This window comes from Daphnia pulicaria, chromosome 6, assembly GCF_021234035.1.
Source record: "Daphnia pulicaria isolate SC F1-1A chromosome 6, SC_F0-13Bv2, whole genome shotgun sequence".
Classification (NCBI taxonomy): Eukaryota; Metazoa; Arthropoda; class Branchiopoda; order Diplostraca; family Daphniidae; genus Daphnia; species Daphnia pulicaria.
The window spans coordinates 9,583,748-9,601,755 of NC_060918.1; the positions used below are offsets into that span (position 1 = coordinate 9,583,748).

Genomic DNA, 18,008 nt, shown 5'->3' on the forward strand with positions numbered 1-18,008 from the left:
TTGTTTTCCACGGTGATGGCACTAGTTTAACTACAATGAAGTTTCCAAAATGTTTGACACTGGGCTTAAATTGAAATGGATGTTCAGTTGTCAACGACGTATTAAGAAAAAGGGGGGGAAGGAGGGGATACAATCTCGCAAGTCTAATGTCCGATTACAGTGATGGAGTCCTGAGAATGGTGACACAAGGCAGCTTTGAAATTGTTACTGCTGCGAAGTAATCCAGCAGCGGCGGCTTTGCTCAAAACAAAATTCGAATTTCTGGAATTGCGCCGCCGCCGCTTGCTCACGAGGGTCGTCTCGACGAGATCCGTTTGCTCCTCGTCAGAGGAGGCATTTTCCGATTCGTGAATGCAGGTGATGAGAAAGCTGGCAGTGAATCCCACCAAAGGAGATGGAACCACTGCTCGCTGGTCGAGCTTATCTTCGATCCAGTGAAGCAACGACTGGACGGCTTCAGGATCGGTCAGTCGGTAATTGGCTGCCGACTTGTAAACGGGCACCCTGGACACGCGGAAAGTACAGGCGAGGCCACTCAAGGCCTCCATGACTTCTTCGTCGGTGTCGTCGTCGCCAGCGTAGAGAATTCGAACTCGTTCCGGCCCACCGACCCGTTGTGGCCAGTCGACGCCGTACGTGGTTCGCATAATGTAGAGAGAAGCCCGGCCTTTGTCCCACGGAACGGGAGGACGAGCTTCAATGGCCATCTGCGTGTGATGCGGATAGAATCCATGCTCGCGGAATAACTGGACGGCCCTCTGCACCAGCGAGTCGCGGCGCTCGGGAGACGACACCGCTCGATAATGGTATGTTAACAGGGCGCCCTTGTTTTCCACCCAGGCTCCATTAGTGCAGACTTCCATCTAACCAAATGAATTTTTAATCGGCAACCAACCAAAACTAATGGAAAGAACAGAAAAAATCAATTGCAAAGGACACCACCAACCTCTAGGGCCGGAAGCAGATTTTGCAATCGGATTTGATGGTCCGTGGGAACTGGATGGATGAAGCGCGATCCTGTAGAGACAAAGACAAATATGTTTCCAACATTCTGCCATCACAAAATTACTTTTTTTTTTTTCTTATTTAGCCAATACCATCAGGATGAAGGATTTCCAATCCTTGGGAGCCTGCATAGGTGATTCCATCGATTGCCACCATTTTGCGGAGATTGTCGAGCGATCGCCCTGACATGACGCAGACGGAAACGGATGGCATTTGTGAAAGGTGAGTCAAAACGCGTCGGGTCTCGGTCGACATTAAAGCCAGATCCGGATGACTAACAATTGGTGCTAATGTTCCGTCATAGTCCAAAAGGAGATTGAGTTTAGTGGAATCTTCGATGTATTCTGTCAGATAAGATTGGTAGCCGTAGTCGACGGGGATCGACGAAGGAGGTCCAGTAATGGCGCACTCGACTAGCTGCATTTCTTTCAAGAAGCTCGCCATCCAGTAGTCGACATCCATGGAGGATTCGCGTGAACGCAAAAGTTTCATTCGACGCTGCCGTTCATCTACGTCCATAATCAAGGCCTTGTGGATCATTTCCGACACCATATCCACCTCGTAGGGATTGACAAGCAGAGCTTCACGCATGGTGCCACCGGCTCCAGCGAAAGGCGAGAGGATCAACACACCCGTCTCGTTAATTTGGCAGGCGACAAACTCTTTAGCCACCAAATTCATTCCGTCGCGTAACGGCGTGACCAACGCAACGGCCGAATCGCGATAAAAAGCGGCCAAGTTGTCCTGTTAATATTTCCGAAACGATCCCGTTAGCTCAAATTTGTTAACGACATCACATAGAGACCCAAGGAGGTACCTGCGAGATGCAGCCGTAAATGTATCGAATGGGTGACCAGTCAGCGGTGGAGAAACGGCCATTAATGCGGCCAACCAATTGATCAATCTCCTCTTTCAGTGCTTTGTACTCCCTGACGTCCGTGCGCGACGGGACGGCGATTTGCATCAGAACGACACGTTCCAAATGCTCCGGGTGACGCTCCAGCAGCCTTTCGAACGCTTTGATGCGTTGGACCAATCCTTTTGTGTAGTCGAGTCGATCCACTCCCAACACGACTCGTTCGTCTTTCATCACCTTTTTTTCACCATTTATATCAAGTGACACATTGGTTATCGTTTGAAACAGGAAATGCACGTCTGCTGCTGTCCAATGCGACGACAATACTCACTCGAGGTGCTTTAAAGGCCAGCTGCTGGAAATGATTGAAAGGAATTCCAATAGGAAGAGGCCGAACGTGAACGGTGCGATTGTCGTATTCCACGTTGCCATTGGCGTGATCGACCCGACATCCCAAACGGCGTTGACAACATTCGATGAAATTGGTGCAGTAGTCATCGATGTGGAAGCCAACCATGTCACAAGCTATTTGCAATAAAAAAACAAAAATGTTTCAATTTTGAAATGGCCCATTCAGTTTGCACACAGCATGAGAGAGTAGAATTGCCCAAATGTTTTTACAACTATAATCATTTTTTTTTAACGGTATTATTTGTTTACGTCCTTGAAAAATAACTATCAAGCACCTATAAAACACTGATAAGGTGCAATTTAAAAATTATGTTATGTGTATACTGTATTTTGAAATGTTATGAAAAATTGCAACGCCGGCTAATTGCCAAAGTGAGGCAGCAGAACGCCTATTATTTGTGGTGTCTTCCTGCTGCTATTGTTGTAATGTGTTTTTTGGCCAGTTGTCCACGAGGCACGAGCATTGGCGTTGAAAAACCAATTTTGCAAAGCTACAATCCACCGTTACTTTTTTTAGTGCATTGAAATAAAAGCACACGATGGCAACATGTGGTACTATTTTCCTCAACCAGTGATATGCATAAAATAACGATTTCTTTTTCAATTGAACGTTCACAACAAAAGTGACCTCGAGGAAAAACTGGAAATCTTTAAGGCTTGCAAGGAAAACCATTCATGAGAAGTAAGTTACTAATTTAACGTGTTATTTGCTTTTTTGCCAAGGGTCGAGCACAGATTTCATTTTTGCACAAAGTAGCAGTCGACATTTTTACCCAGCGTTTTCAATAGAATTCAGGACTTGTTATCGAATATTATTTTGAATTGCGGTTTTCCCCAGACATTTTGTTGAAAAGTCATTTTGCTATTGTGTTTTGCCACTTGTAACCCAGCAGCTGTCTTTTCCCTTAACAATAACGAAAGTTTCGTCGTGACACTACACAAAATAATTGTCACTAAGCAACCCTGGTCTGTTTTCGCCATAACAAAGACACCACGATTTTGTAAAAGTTACTGTACCTAGAATGCCTTCCAAAATCTGGTCGTCCCAAGGGAAGAGTCTCATTATGTCCCACGATGGAAATGGAATGTGGAGGAAGAAGCCAAGTTTGCAAGTGAGGTTCTCTTCAATGGCCACCTTTGCGTTTGAATCATTTTTTAGATGGAATCTCTCGATTAGCTAATAATGTTTGATATTTACCTGGCGAATCATGGCAGCGGCCAGCATAAGTTGATAATCGTGAATCCAGACAACTGGGATAGGCATGGCATCCTCATTGTTGTGGTATTCTTTTAACAAACGGCTGTGAACTTGTCGCAAGGCGTCGATAGTCTTGAGTGCAAATTCTTCGTTGACCTCTTGATAAGCCTGTGCATATATAATTTGGTATACTGGGCCTTTGGTGAAACACTTTGATTTGATATATTTACTTTCCAAGTGTCGGAGCTAAAGATGGCCCGATCAGGCATCGAATGGAATAGCGGCCAAAAGGTTCCGTTGCAGCAGCCGTTATAGAATGAGTCGAACAATTCTTGACGGACTAGGACTGCCTTCACCTGCTGTGATTTTAGCCCACTATTCGGAGTGTCCGGCTCAGGTATTTCATCCAGCGGTCGCATGTCATGCGATCCTGGCCAGCCTATCCACAACCCTCCACACTTCATCACTACCGGACCCAATGCTGTCACTAACCCACCCGCACTAAGGGAATAAGCAGTAGTCAAATTTTTACACTATACCGTTTGTTTTTTTTCTTTTTTCCATTTTATTCTTACGAAACAAACGTAAAGCCACGTACCTGTGTGATCGCCGTAATTTTCCAATTTTGTCACGTGTAAGGACAAATGGGAGCCGATTGGAAACGACAATCAACGGAGCTGATTCGGATGATTCTCCCGTTCCAACGTCGAGTCCGTTCGTGCCATTCTGGTGCGATGACATCTGATGATGTTGGTTGGTTGTCGGTGGACGTTCACTATAATGTTATTTGGATCGACTGTAGGATCGACTGTGGTGGAAATCGAATGTTGGGAGTGATGATGGAGAATGTCGACGGTACAACAGATCCACCGACTATTTAAAGAGTTTTCTGGAAGGGGTGGGGGGGTTAAAGAGGGAGGGCACTGGTCAGAGATGTTGAGGGTTAAAGGGAATAAGGGCAAGAACGATTGGTGGGGTGGTCAATCAGCGCCAAGCGCCAACTTCCTTCTCTTTTTATGAGTAGTGCTTCCTTTTTCTAAAGATAGTCAACATTCGATCAACGTTTTAAAATTTTGGGGTAAACTAAAAAATTTTGGATTTTTCGGGGGCAAATGGCAATCTTTGTAGATTGCTGAGAAATTTCATTCAATCGTGATAACAACGTTCGAGACGCTAGAAATTGCCAGAATTTCTACTCAAACGTCTAAAACCGCCATCTGGAGACGCCCGGTTGCCATGTAGAATGTGCAGTCCAAGGGTCACAGAGGATTTTCTTTAATTTTACTTCGGAGAAAGCGCTAAGAAGAAAAAAAGGAAGATAAAGATGGAATAAAAAATCTTCGTTTGTTTGGTGAGTAGGCCTTTGCGTACCATGGCACAGCCTGGTATTATCAGGTCGATGCTCACCTGTGTTGACTTGTCCTTATATTGTCGCTCTCAGTAGTAATCGAGGGTTTTTCCAATACCCCCAGGGAAGGAAAAACCCAAGATGACCTACGTGACCTGTACTTTTCCTCCATATGCGATTGGAGGATCAGTATCAAAACATCGCACCATCTCAATCAGTGTGTAGGCCTTTCGTACCTGGCACTGTCGGTTTTTCCAGCCTTTGTTGTTTGTTCCCAAGATCTGAACCCCACTTAAGTGCATTGTTTTTAATGCATGTTGAATTAAATAACGATTTTTAACATTCTCTATTGGTAACATTCCCAGTTACTCAATTGGATCGGGGTGCATTTGAAATCGCTTTTTTAAATTCACGCGGGTTCGTGTCAATAAACCTTAGAGTTGGTAACTAGCCAGTGGGTAGCCAGGAGGATTGAGGTCAACTTTAAGAGGTCAAAGGACATGCGATTGTAAAAAAGAGAAAGTACTTTGCTGCCTTTAATACCGTACGTCAAAAAAAAAAAAAAGAACAGAGGTGACAGTTCATTGAGTTATTTTTGATACATAAACTTTTAATGGATTAGAAGACATCAACATTAAACATCAAATAGAGGTAACTAATTTTTTCTGTCTTTTTAGTCAGTTATTCTTCTTCAAACCATTATTTTTTTGTCAATTGCCATTTTCTCCTTTGCACATTTTCCTCAAGTTTCTTTTATCTGCCATAAGCAGTCACGTACAGAAATAAGCATGAGCTGACGGAGCTGACCTTCTTTTGAGTTCTTTTGTTACTGCACTTGATAGATAATCCCAGTCTGAATGACGGCCAAACAATCGTTCCTTCCGGTGGTTGAAATCACTGGAGCAAGTTGTACCACACCTAACGTGTGCTAGGTGACCTGAATTCACTTTGCTGTCGTCCTTCAATCTATTGAGATTTCACTTTTGTTTTCCCCTCATTACAAGAGTTGCCGGTATTTTTTTTTTACTAAGATTCAGTCGGAAAATTTACTTGCGCACGGAGTCAAAGGAGAGACGGAGAAAGAAGAACCGACTAGCTGTCAATTGAGGATCAAAACAAGCGGCGGACTTTGGAAGAGCAGAATCGGGACCAAGGTCGCTGCTCTTATTTCTTTCATTGTAGGGGGGGTCAAGAAACGGTAGACGAAGAAGAACGGCGATAAACATGAACCCTTGTCATTTGTGGGAGAGAACTATAGAGCACGCAGACACCTCGTTCTCTCCATGGCCCTCTCGCACGAGATCTTTTCTGACCACTTATCTTGCCAGCAGCCTCCTCCTTTTCTTTTCTCTATCATTTCGCTCACACGGAAACAGAAATTTCTAGAGTCTTTGTGACGCCAGTCTTCGATTCCGGTTTGAAGCGGAATTTTGTGCATTGCGGCAGGTTTGAGATGACGCGCAGCCATGAGCCATGATAAATAAGCTGGATATGATTTCTAATTTTGTCAAGACGTTCAACCGGGTTGTTGTAACAATTTGGACTTTGGTTGGATGATACAAATCATTACATGTACTACTGGCACATGTTCTTTTTTAAAATTAAAGGAAATCATGTTTGCAGTGGTAAATGCTCCTGGGTGGGTTGCCAAGAAGTGCAGTTTTCGTTTTTCAGACAGGGTTTCAACATCTTTTTCACTTTCATATTCATAACCTGCCGTTTTCAACCTTTATTCCGAATGGAAGTAATTGATTATTTTCTCCCGAGGTCATTTCAATTTCTCTCTCCATTCCCGACAGCATTAACTTACTGTTAGTTAATGATTAGTCTTCGTGAAATGCAAAAATTCAGGAAAGTTCAGCAGTGAAATGATCACGTAGCCAAGTATTCCATCTTGGGGTAGGTTGCTACTAAGTAGTCATTTACATAACAAAGTGCGTTTAGTGTGAAAATTTAAAAGTTTTTAAGGGACATCATTCAGCGTTATCTATGACGTCAAATCGATCATTGGTGAATGAAACATGCAAACTAAAATAAATGTAAATGTTATCATTTCGTCTCCGTCGTCGCGTTTCTCAATGCATAACTCACAGTAATATATTCTTAACTTTTCCACACAGAAACGAAAAAATGGAAAGAAATGAGCCTTCATCGTTCTTCCAGCTTATCGGCGGCAGAGAATCAGCGCAGAGAGGAACGGTTTGCGGCCGTGTCCATGGCATGTTGTTATTAAATTCCGTTGCATGAATACGGAATCGATGCATTCCAAAATACCACAACTATTCTACAAATCAAAGTAAGTTTATTTTTGTTATTCAATGTCCTTTTCGTGAAAGTTGGTTTATCTTTATAATCTTCGTCCGTTTTTTTCTAAACCGACGAAAGATTGCGTTCTACATAAAGATTGGAACTATTCCAGCTCTGTTTTATTTTTTTAAATCATCACTACAAATGGTTGGACCAAACGACTGAAAATAGAAAAGGGTGTTTTTGTTTTTTCAAAGGCTGGATGTTCTCCGAATTGTTCTATTAATTGAGCACTCAAAGAGACCTGCCGACTGATTGCAGTTGTTGGGGGAAAACTAGTTCAAGTGGCTCATACCGGCAGTCTTCTCAGAATTTAGACGTAGCGGCGTAGCGAGCTAATCGTAGGATCACCTTTTTTGGGATAGCGTATGTGGGGATCGATATATATAGAACTCTATATTTGCCTCGCTTGTTGTAAAATGGAAGATGAATATCAGGATATTTCCTATTTTTTTTTTGCTTTCACCTTATAAATATGATTGATTGCTGAAAGAAACATTTTCTTATCCATGTTAGGACGGCATCCTGAAGACAGGATGCTGATTGGCAATAAATATTTTTTTCGGCGATCCCAAGCTTTCTCACTCTAGGCTAGAAGGGTATACAAGAAAAAAAAAATTGGGAAGTAGGTTTTTAACAATCGATCAGTCAGAACGTATTGATGTAGCTCGCTGGAACACCGAATAAACGAAAATGCCACATTCATTTAATTATTAGCATATTGAAGAAGCTGGCTGCGTCATCGGAATTGCATTACGCAAGTAACAGTTGAATGTATTCGATTTCAATCATTTGAATCGTCGTCTACAAATGTTCTCGCGTGGAAAAATCGTTTTTGAATTGCATTCGCTTCGGCAAGTTTTACTTCTTTCGTGATAACAGATTTCCCATGAACCCACAAATCCTTGTACTTCCCGTGTTCTCAATGACCAGCACGTAGGCTCCAGCGTAATCGTTAGTGAACCAAAAACAAAGCATTATTGGGGCTTCTGCTTAGTCGGTGAATATACATTTTTTTTTATTCGTAGAAATGGCGAAATATCCCACGTACCATTGATACAGGATTGGCCTCTATTTGTTTATCTCCCTACATTTTCCTTCTACGTAATAGCGTGAAGTCCATTAGTGGTGTACCTTAATTACCTTCCGTTCTGTCCGATCAGTCAGTCGTTCCGCCGCATTCGAGAAAGCTAATTACACTTTGAAACGAAGTACGACGCCGGTTTATGTTGTTGCTAACGTGTTTACCAGTATACTGATATCGTAATAAGCGGTTGGTTCAACGCTCGTCGTTATTTGTCAGTGGTTCGCGTTCTTTTGGTCAACGAATGCCGTAATTTTGGGTATACTGATGATGGCTGTTTTTGGAACACGAATCCGTTCTAGCATATCAGAAGCGATGACTATGTGGAACTGTGAACGCTATTGTGTTCAATATAGGTGAGAACACGCGGTACTTTGGCGGGGGAAAGCTGCCACCAAAATCATCTTGTGAAATCTGACACACTGCATAAACGTTTTTCGCCGAACGGGGCCCTCGAGACTTCATCGTGTCTTTTGTCAGACTAACACGGACGGCTGAGTGAGTTGGCAACAATTATGCGAGGGTTAGTAAGACGAACGCCTTTGTGTGTGAGATGTGATTTGAGATGGAAACCAATGGGCGATGATCACATTTGATAAATCAAAATTCATGCCAAAAAAATGAGTCGTCATCTGAATTGATTTAAAAAATATGAAATAGGACTTCCTCATTTTGCGTCACTACATCTCCATTTTTTGACATGTAGGTCAACTGATGAATTTACAAATCACTTACGGCCATCTGACGCGGATGCTCGGCAAGTTATTGTAGATAAATCGCAACATTTCCGCGTTGTCCTTTTATAGCACGGTTCAAGTAAATGTCAAACGGCAACGGCTATTCGCGGGAAGAAGCCTACCGCCTACCCAGAAGGGTTCTGTCGTGATCGTCAGCGTTATTTATTTATGATTAAGGTTACTAGGACGGGTCGAATGTCGTTCCACAGCGCAATAATGCAACGGACCGTTACCGTACGAAATAAACACGAAGATGGCAAAGAATGACGATATACTGGAGGGAACGACCAAAAAGCCCCAGATGCTGGCCCATTATTTCTCCTTGGCAAATCGTATTAATCGAGCTTCATCCTTTTTATTCTGTTGGATTCAAATAGTACGGAGCCTTGCGCTGGGGCTCGTGACAAATCGCACAATGACTCTTTTGTGGAACTCTCTTAAAAATTTTTACCCTTCTTTGAATCTCTCTTACAAAACAAATCAAAGTTGCTACAATGTTCTTTTTTTTTTTGTTACAAAATCCAGGCCTCTTTGTGCTCTTCTGTGAAGTGCTTTCAATTCCTCTTTTTTTACGCCAGAAATTAGTGTAATCAGCGGAGGATATATAACGAGCGCTCATCCGCCACTTACGAGGAGGCAAAAAATAAACGACCGCTGTCGGCTTTTCGGTCCAGAAACGATTCATCACGAAGATGATTGCGGTTTGTTTCAAACGATTTAAACCTTGTGGAAAGAAAAAAAAAAGACACAAATTTCGTTGGAATTTCAGAAGAGAAAGAGAGAAAGAAAAAGAAGAACTAGACCTTTTTTACTTTTTTAATGGCCAAATTGTTGTGATGTATTTCTGAGCTTCCAGCTTGAGGAATAGAGCTGACATGTAAGGGTTTAAGTTGGTGTTTCACGACATCGTAACATTTGATGTCCCTTTTTTTTTAAAGCGAATGCCAAAAACAACTTTCTTGCGGTATACGAGCGCGCCAGAGTTATTCCGTTGCTTTGCCAAATCACAAACAACATTTTCTAGTATCTCTTTCGGCTGGTGTAAACAACGTAGTATCCGCAGACTGGTTCAGCGACCGGGGAATTTATTACATTGTCTTCTTTTGATCTCCGAGCGATTCTGTGACATCTTTTATTCAATACTTTTCCTTGATATCTCCGCTCTTGGTTATATCCATGCAAATCATGTGTGTCTACCGTTTCCAGCTAGACAAAGTGAGAACGAATAGATCGTCCCCCCACAATTTATAGCCGTGCGAAACGAATGCCTGGCAATTTGCTCTACGCCAGAGGAGGATCACTACTTATTATCATTCTCTGTGCAGCATTTTCACCTGGGAAAACAAAAGAGTCCATTGTTGTTGGGAAAGAAAGCGCTGTCCGATCTCTGGGAGATCGTCTTATTAGTTATTTATGAGAGAGTCTCTACGATGAAGCTCGAAGCTATTTGACGGCTGTCGCCCTATGCACCACACACCAATGCCAGGTTCAAAAGGGAAAAGAAAGGAGCCAGCCAGCTGTTTGAACACTCTTTTCGTTCCTTTCTCCTCGGCTGCGTTTTCAATTCCGGCCCTGCGCATTATTGCCCGTCTCTACTTTCTCCCTCGACGCGGTGCCCAGCCGAGCATGATCCCTGTCATGTCGGTTATTATAGACTCTTGCGCGCAAGGAATAACCCTCTCTCGCACTCTAATAATGGAATTCAGAAGAACCTGGCCAGCGGCTCCTTCATATCGGCTTCTTCTTCTTTTCCTTCCTCGATGTCGATGTGTTCGAATTCGGGCAATTTCTTAGCCAGCAGCATATGGGAAAATCGCTGATCTATGACATTCGACGTAAAGAGAAAGTTGTTTCTTCAAATCTTCTGCCACTCGGGGGAGAAAGAATGTGTTGAAAGAGAGAGGCATCTTAGGGGAGCGAGGGGGAGAAAAAGAAGAAACAAATTCATTTCTCCGTCGTCGTGCGAGTCTTTAACGCTGCGGCGAACACGTCGTAGCCCCACGTCGGTCGGTTTCTCCTCGCTATACGTTCGATGATGTTGCGTAAACGACGTTGGTTTCAGAGGCTAATACCAATCCCACAGGGAAAGAACACAGCTGGAGATTTGGATTCTTCGTCGCTATTAATTCTTAAAAAAAAAAAAAATAAATAAATAAAGTAATAGAAAAAGAGCGTGTTTTGAGGTGGAAATCACGCCGATGAAGATCTCACAAAAACCACTGCTTTGGGTGCCTTAAAAGCAGCGGGGGGCAGAACTCTTCCGTAATGTTAATGGTGAAGGTGGCAATACAAATCGAACGATGCGGGAGGGGAGCCGTCACGTTCCCCTCTTAATCCCGATGATTAGCAAAAATATCATGCTGGCCGTAATTGTCATTGTCCAACAAGCATCAAAATAGGCTATCCGAAACACGGACGGATCGTGATATTAATAAATCTTTGGAATGTTTTGGATAGAACGGCTCCACTTGATTTCATCTTCTATCCATCAATTATCCGCATCTGTCGGTCGGTCGATGGTAATCTTGTGCTTCGCCTTTCTCTTTTGATACTCGGTCCGGTTCTCGGTATACACATATGCTGGCATATCTTTGGTGCTTAGTGTTCCTCTCTGAATCTTACACGGGAAATTCTCTCAAATTAATAGGCGATTCACCTCGTTTATTTAAAGAAAAAAGAACTAACATTGTCTTCCTACTATATCCTCCACCCACCAAAAACACAGTTGGATTGTTCTTTTTTTTCCGGAAAAATAATAGAAATGGCCGCCGGTGGATCGTGGGTGTACTCATCATCTTAAGAAATTATTACTTGCATAGACAAAAAAACGCGGAGTAAATTCGGATGATGATGAGTGAACCGGAGAAAAAAGGACCGCTTCTAGTTGATTGTATCTTGTCAACATTTTTATACTGTATATCTATTTTTTTGTTTTTTACTTGCGTTACTTCTCTCATCCCGCGGGATTCGTGCATCGGCGAGCTAAACCTTTTTTCGTGTTGTCTTTGCTCTTAAAAAATAGTAGACGCTCGCCATCATCCAACGTATCTATTTTGATCATCATCTCACATTTTTGAATAGGGTGGTGAGACTAATCCACCGTTTCTTTTCGAGTCGAATGTGTAAAAACCAATGCCACCGGACACGCAGATTATTCCCCCAGTGTTTTGCTTATTTAGGGCGGCCCATCAACAGTTGCTGGAAAGGCAAAGGCCTTAAGTTTATTGAAATAAAACACGCAACCCTGAAGATGTAGCTCGGATAACTTTAGAATCAACCAACAAAAAAATCGAAGCTGCGGTACGGAATAACTAAACAAATGGCATGCCAATTTCGTATTGGGCAGAGCCAAAGGGCGACAAATACTTTGAGGCAAAGGCCTCAATCTATTCTAAATCAAGCCGCTGATGTGGCGCCAATGGCGAAAACAATTTTGGCCTTTTCATTGACGGTTTCCCCGCACCTACTGCGACGAATTTTTTTTTTCCAATAAAATAAATTCGCAAATGATTTCTCCAAGTAGTAGTTATTCCGGTATTTTTCTGCTTCGCGACACAAAACTTTGGCTTACTATTTGTTAGTTTATTTTTTTGATCTTTTCTTTTCTAATCACGAACACGAAGGACGTTTTTTTTCCCCCTCTGTTTGAAATTATACCTGCTGACCTTATTTTGCTGCTGCGGAGTCCGGTTTTATTATTCGAAAGAAAAACAAACAAATCATATTTCTTTTTATTTCTCTTTATTTTTCTAGTTTGTCAAGTATTTCTCTTCTGGCATTCCGTATCTCTGAAGACCTCAAATTCGACTACGACCGATTGTTATGTGTCAGTTACCAGTGGGAAGCAGATCCGCGCACTTGGCAATCTCTCGAGTTATAACTTTGGCAGCAGCGATTGCATCTGACAATACTGACCTGGACTGCTGGACCTGGTTCACGCACCGCTTTCGGTGAGTTGTAACAAAACGAAATATTCTCGAGTGTGTTTTTTGTTTTGTTGTTTCCCGGTTCGCTGTCGTTTTGAATGTTGTCGGGCTTCAACCAGTGATGTCATTTCTCGAGATTGATAATCGGATCTTGGACATGTCTCATCCGCGTGGATGGCTAATGTCTTGTGCTTTTGAGGTTACCAATCCAGTGCTGTTTTTCCAATCGATGCATATAATCAAGTGGGGTGGTGGTGGTGGGCGTATCGACGATACGCCCGGCGATCGGAGTCCCGGCGTTTATCGGGAAACGAAATGACAGTGTCACGACAGGGGCGACGGCCGTCCTATTTCCGTGACAATAAAAACGACGAAATTTCGATGGCGAGTTGATGAGAGAAATGACATGACGACTATTGTGTTGAACGAGGAGGAAGACGACGATGGTAGCGGGTCGGTGTTAATGACTTTGCCGGATATCCAGCTGAGTGACTTCCGAGAATCCGACAGCAGGCGAAAAAAGCAGCACCGTAATACGCGGCCAAGTCGAATGTGATTCCGAACATCGCAATAAAAAATCTAAAAAAAAAGACGAAGGCGAAGTTTTTTTTTTTTTAAAGCGAGAAACGTAGCCCCAAAAAACTAAAAAAAAACCAAAACCAAAGGGAAATTGTGGCAAGTGAAAGCCACACCAATTTCGTCAGATAATGCGACCGAATTCTCTTTTGTTATTCCCCCTTTTTTTTTGGTTATTTCTTCTTCTTTTATTCTAATTCTCCTTTCCTGTTTATCTGGTTATCGAAACTCTAATTGTCTCCACGGTTCGAGTTTTGTTTTTCGTCGTCCAGTTTTCCTCGTCCTTATTTTATTTATTTCTTTTTATTATTTTTCGTTTGCGACAACGACAATTTCGTATTCTGAATTTTCAGCCGCAACGGTAAGAGAAGGAAATTCGAACGTGAACCGCCATGTGGTCGTCGGCCTATTCGTGAGAGTGCGTGAAGAGTTGTCGAGTGCTGGGCGATGGGGGGAGAGACGGAAACTCACGTCGTCGACCCCCGCGCACCAATTTAAGGCGTCGGCTGGCATCGAACGCAACTAATTCAAATCTAAATTGAAACACGCTCCTCCAGCCAAGGTTATCTTAGCGGAACGCACAATTGTATTTTCACCCCGTAATGACATTCTTATAAAAAATGGAATATTATTTTCCGCCGGGTATTTGTCGTGAGTTTTTTTTTTTTCCTTCTGCACTTGTTAATCGTCGTGAACGTGAAGAAATCGCACGCGAATTGCTGACCACAAATGGCCAATTGTTGTGCGCCACGCCCACCCGTCCATTAGGAAGTTGTTGCTCTAGTGAGAGCCAAGACTTGGTCATTCCCACCTTTGTTAACAGTGTGCCTGAATTGCGAAATAAAAAGGTGCCATTAGTGGGTCAATAAGGAACTCGTCGACGAAAGAAATGCTTGTCACCTGTTTTTTTTCCATTTCGCCACGCTTATCGCTGTTCAATGAGACGTGACAGAATGAGGTAGAATGAAGGACTAATCATGGCCGGACGACTCGGTCAACCTGAAATAAGTGAAAGCGACGCTGGAGTTGAACAACAGGAAGGCAAAGACATGGTCCCAAAAAGAAAAGAAGACTGGAAGCTTGTTAATGAGCAGAACATTTTCATGACGAAATGTGTCATCTCTTTTTTTTTTTGGTGGGTTTTTTCTTTCTTTTGAAGACCCGAATCAAAATGAGAAACAGGTGCTTATTAGTATTCACTTGGTGATTAGATCGCCGTCCGTCTCTCTCTCTAGCACTTGCCATGTCTAGTCCAGCAATCTACTTGATTCGCCATGACTTATTCTTTATTCCACTTGCATTCCGATGCAATCTCTTGGTCATTGAAGTGAGCCAAAGAGCTGCAAGGGACTTTTGAGGATGCGTACTGGAATTTCCCCTGGCACTCTGAGTGCTGCTCTGCATGGCTTAAAACACGCAATGTTTAGAGGGTTTATTTTTTGTTTTAAAAGAAAAAAAAAGTAATGAAGAAGCATGCCATTGACGCTTATGTGCGGGCTGTTACGGGCTAGCGATTAATGGACAGCTGTTGCATAGAACTGTTTGGGGGGAGCTTGCATGCGAGTCCGGCGTTGTATGATTCCGTACGGGGAAAAAACGAAATAAATCCAAAATAAATTGTTAAACTCTCGACCTAGCGGTACTTCAATCCACATCTTCGGCCAGCCTTGTGTGCGAGTTCCTCGAGCCTCGTTGGTTTACTGTATATTTTGTTGTTTTGTTTTTTCTCCGCCGCGTTCGGCTACCTCCTGTCCATTTCGGCGTGTGGGTTGCGCGTGTGGGTTGTCTTTGCCATGGATACCAACCTGAGCTGCGGTTGATGCTGGCCTGCCGTGTGTCACTTCCGTACAACGGCAGTCCCGATGTACCGTGAGTCCCCCCATCGTTTTCGGGCAACGATAGCCAATGGTTTCAGTGTCGTCCGAGCTGTCAAGACCGCTCCACCTCAGGAGGCCCCATTCATTTGTTAGTCGTTTTTGGGTTTGGTTTGTTTCACTCGTTGATGTGCAAGTGAGTTGAATGGAAGTGAATCGAGTTCACTGATTAGTGATTCACCCACCGACTGAGATTCTGTTCCATCTTCCATCACCACTCTCTCTCCTTTTGGAAAAAACAAACAAAGTTCGTTTCTAAGTTTCGGCAATGAAGGGTAGGCGACGTAGTGAGAGCATTTCGTCGTCGACGTCGTCGTCATTCAGCGGCTCCAGCAATGGCCGCTCATTATCGCTTCATCAGGCCAAGTCGCTGGACTCGCTGGATCGAGACGAAATGTCATCGGACACGTCTCGCTCTGCTCTCCCCGCTGTGCCATCGTGGAAACAGCGGCGGGAGTATCAAAGGCTGGGCAGTAGCCAGCACCAAACGACTTCGACATTGTCGTCATGTGAAAGCGGAGAGAGTAGTAGCTGCTGGAGCCGGAGTGATGGCACCACTACCCAATCGAGCCGGAGCAGCAGTAGCGTTTACACGGGCGATAGTAGTGATACTACCAGCAGTAGTCAAAGCACGACGGCCAGCGTTCGCCAGCGTCCGTTCCAATACCATCAGCTGAACGGCCATCCCAAACAGCGGCCAGCGACGGGCAGCGATTGCAACATGTTGGCCATCTTCAGCTGCTGTCTGGACAACCGTCGGCAGCGTGAGGTTTCACGGAGCACGAGTCGGTGGACGGAAACGCCCGAATATGGCCACTCGCATAGCCTGACGCCGTCTTGCTCTTCGGATTGCAAATCATGGAACGGCTCGTCTGATGACCATCACAGTAGTGTACACGAAATGGGTCACCGTTTCAGCTCCCACGGTCCCGCTTCGGACGGACCGTTGATGATCACTAAAGTACCTAATCAAAGGTATATCCATTACATTCCATTCAACCTGCCGCTGTGTTGTGTGCGTGCGTGTGTGTTTTAGGCATTTGGTTTCTGTGTTTGGCAATATTTTTGGAGAAAGCACAACCATCCGTGAATTGATGTGCCTCACATATCATTTCAAAATAGACTCTCTCTCTCTCTCACTCTCCAGACCGCTCCCCCTCCCCACCCACCCTATTTGATAACCGAAACGATGCGTTTATCCAACCAACGTAAATATCCAAAATATGGTGAAAGCGGGACCACCTGTCTTCCGTACCTTTTGTTTTCATTGACACGACACGTAATCCTTTTTTTCTTTCCCTTCTGTTTTCCTCCCCCCATCTTTCCTTCTCTTTGCTTATTGCTTGTATTTTAATAGCCATAATCATTTTGCGCGAAAAGTAACGTGGAAATGGCGAAAAACGACGCTCGATGACCGAAAGTTCTCTCTGGCACTCTTAAGGAAAATCAAATCGCGGAACAACAACAAATCGTTGTTGAAACACAAGTGGAGCACGGCGAATCTGAGATGGATCGGAACCGTTCTTTTTGTTTTCCTTTTTTTACCTTTGCAGAAAATATTCGAAAACTATAAAAGATGATCTTTTTTTTTAAAAAAAAAGGACGGGAAAGTGGTCTAGGCTCTGGCTGGTTGTTATATAGCCAAGGCACTCTGGTCGTTTCACCTGGGGACCTGTTTGTTGTTATGCTGGGCTGGCTGCCATGGTGGCGTAACGTCTTCTCAACCGATAAGCCGTGGCCTGCCGTGCGGGCCGGTGAATTGGAGAGCGACAACGCCAGCCCCAGAACTTTCCATCACGCCGAATAACGCGGAACTTTGTCATAGGAAGCGGTGCTATTCTTTTTTTGACGATTTATCGTGATCATGCCGGGCAAAGAGAGAGAGAGAGAGGAGAGAAATCCACCATCTCTTGTTTCGTTTACTTTCTTCACGACGATTGGCCATATCAATACAGTGTTATTGATTTGTGACACATGAGTAGCGTTTCCCAGCTCGCGCTCTGTGTGAAATGCTGACTCTTGGTCCATCTCGCATCATCTTGAATATCGTAACGAATCCATTATTGCTGGGGAAAGTTGGCGCTAGACGAAGGTGGTGCAACAGATGCTTCAAATCCGTCAGCTGAGAGTGCGATTCCACAATTGAATGCAATTACATAACAATAGGAAAGATACAACAACCTCTGCGTGTTTTGTTATTAGCCTAGTGTCACGCTCCCCTTGCCATTTGGGGGGAGACTAAACTAGTATATCCATGGCAATAATCAATAGGTGGCAAAAGGAGGAAAAAAATGTAAGGTGAGACGAATTAGTAAGAGGGAAAAAATTAAGGTTGAGCGTAAACAACAATGAAGAGCAGAGACGCATCGCTGTTGGAAGAAAAATCCCAATTAGTAATTTCTCCTTTTTTCCTTCTGTTTCGGACGTTACCCGCTGCCTATTTATTCCTTCCCCCGGCAGTGCTGGACGTTCTGCTGGACGTTTACCTATTTTACTCTAATTTATTTCCTCATATTTTGTTTTTTTGTTTTTTCTTTATTTTTATTTTTTACCTCCTTTTGTTTCTGTATGCCGGCTCGTCGATATCCCGCTGCTTCTTTAGGTATAGTTTTTCAGTTGGAGGTTGAGTACTTGAGGCCACCCGTCGTTCCGGCGCTGTGGCCATCCTTGTATCCAGCCCAGCCCG

At 43.6% G+C, this 18,008-nt stretch overlaps 2 protein-coding genes across 4 annotated transcripts in view; one reads left to right on the forward strand and one right to left on the reverse strand.

Moving 5' to 3' along the window:
- Positions 1 to 3: 3 nt before the first annotated feature.
- Positions 4 to 4,336, reverse strand: LOC124343157 (alpha,alpha-trehalose-phosphate synthase [UDP-forming]-like). Its single transcript, XM_046796349.1, has 9 exons — positions 4,069 to 4,336; positions 3,701 to 3,971; positions 3,471 to 3,638; positions 3,290 to 3,407; positions 2,193 to 2,386; positions 1,823 to 2,098; positions 1,098 to 1,749; positions 947 to 1,017; positions 4 to 863 (listed from the first exon to the last, which is right to left on the reverse strand). Exons 1-9 carry the CDS (start codon positions 4,209 to 4,211, stop codon positions 144 to 146), a joined length of 2,613 nt encoding a protein of 870 aa, XP_046652305.1. The 5' UTR covers positions 4,212 to 4,336; the 3' UTR covers positions 4 to 143.
- The window catches only part of LOC124343125 (serine-rich adhesin for platelets-like), a 29,170-nt gene continuing 13,629 nt past the window's right edge, over positions 2,468 to 18,008 (forward strand). The window contains exons 1-2 of one of the 3 annotated variants that reach the window (XM_046796265.1): positions 2,468 to 2,954; positions 6,939 to 7,114. In XM_046796265.1, coding sequence (XP_046652221.1) covers positions 7,062 to 7,114 — 53 coding nt within the window. In that variant the 5' untranslated portion in view covers positions 2,468 to 2,954; positions 6,939 to 7,061. Of the gene's footprint in view, positions 2,955 to 6,938; positions 7,115 to 12,699; positions 12,897 to 15,377; positions 16,298 to 18,008 lie in introns of those variants that run through there. The other 2 variants (XM_046796264.1, XM_046796262.1) reach the window with 2 other exon arrangements.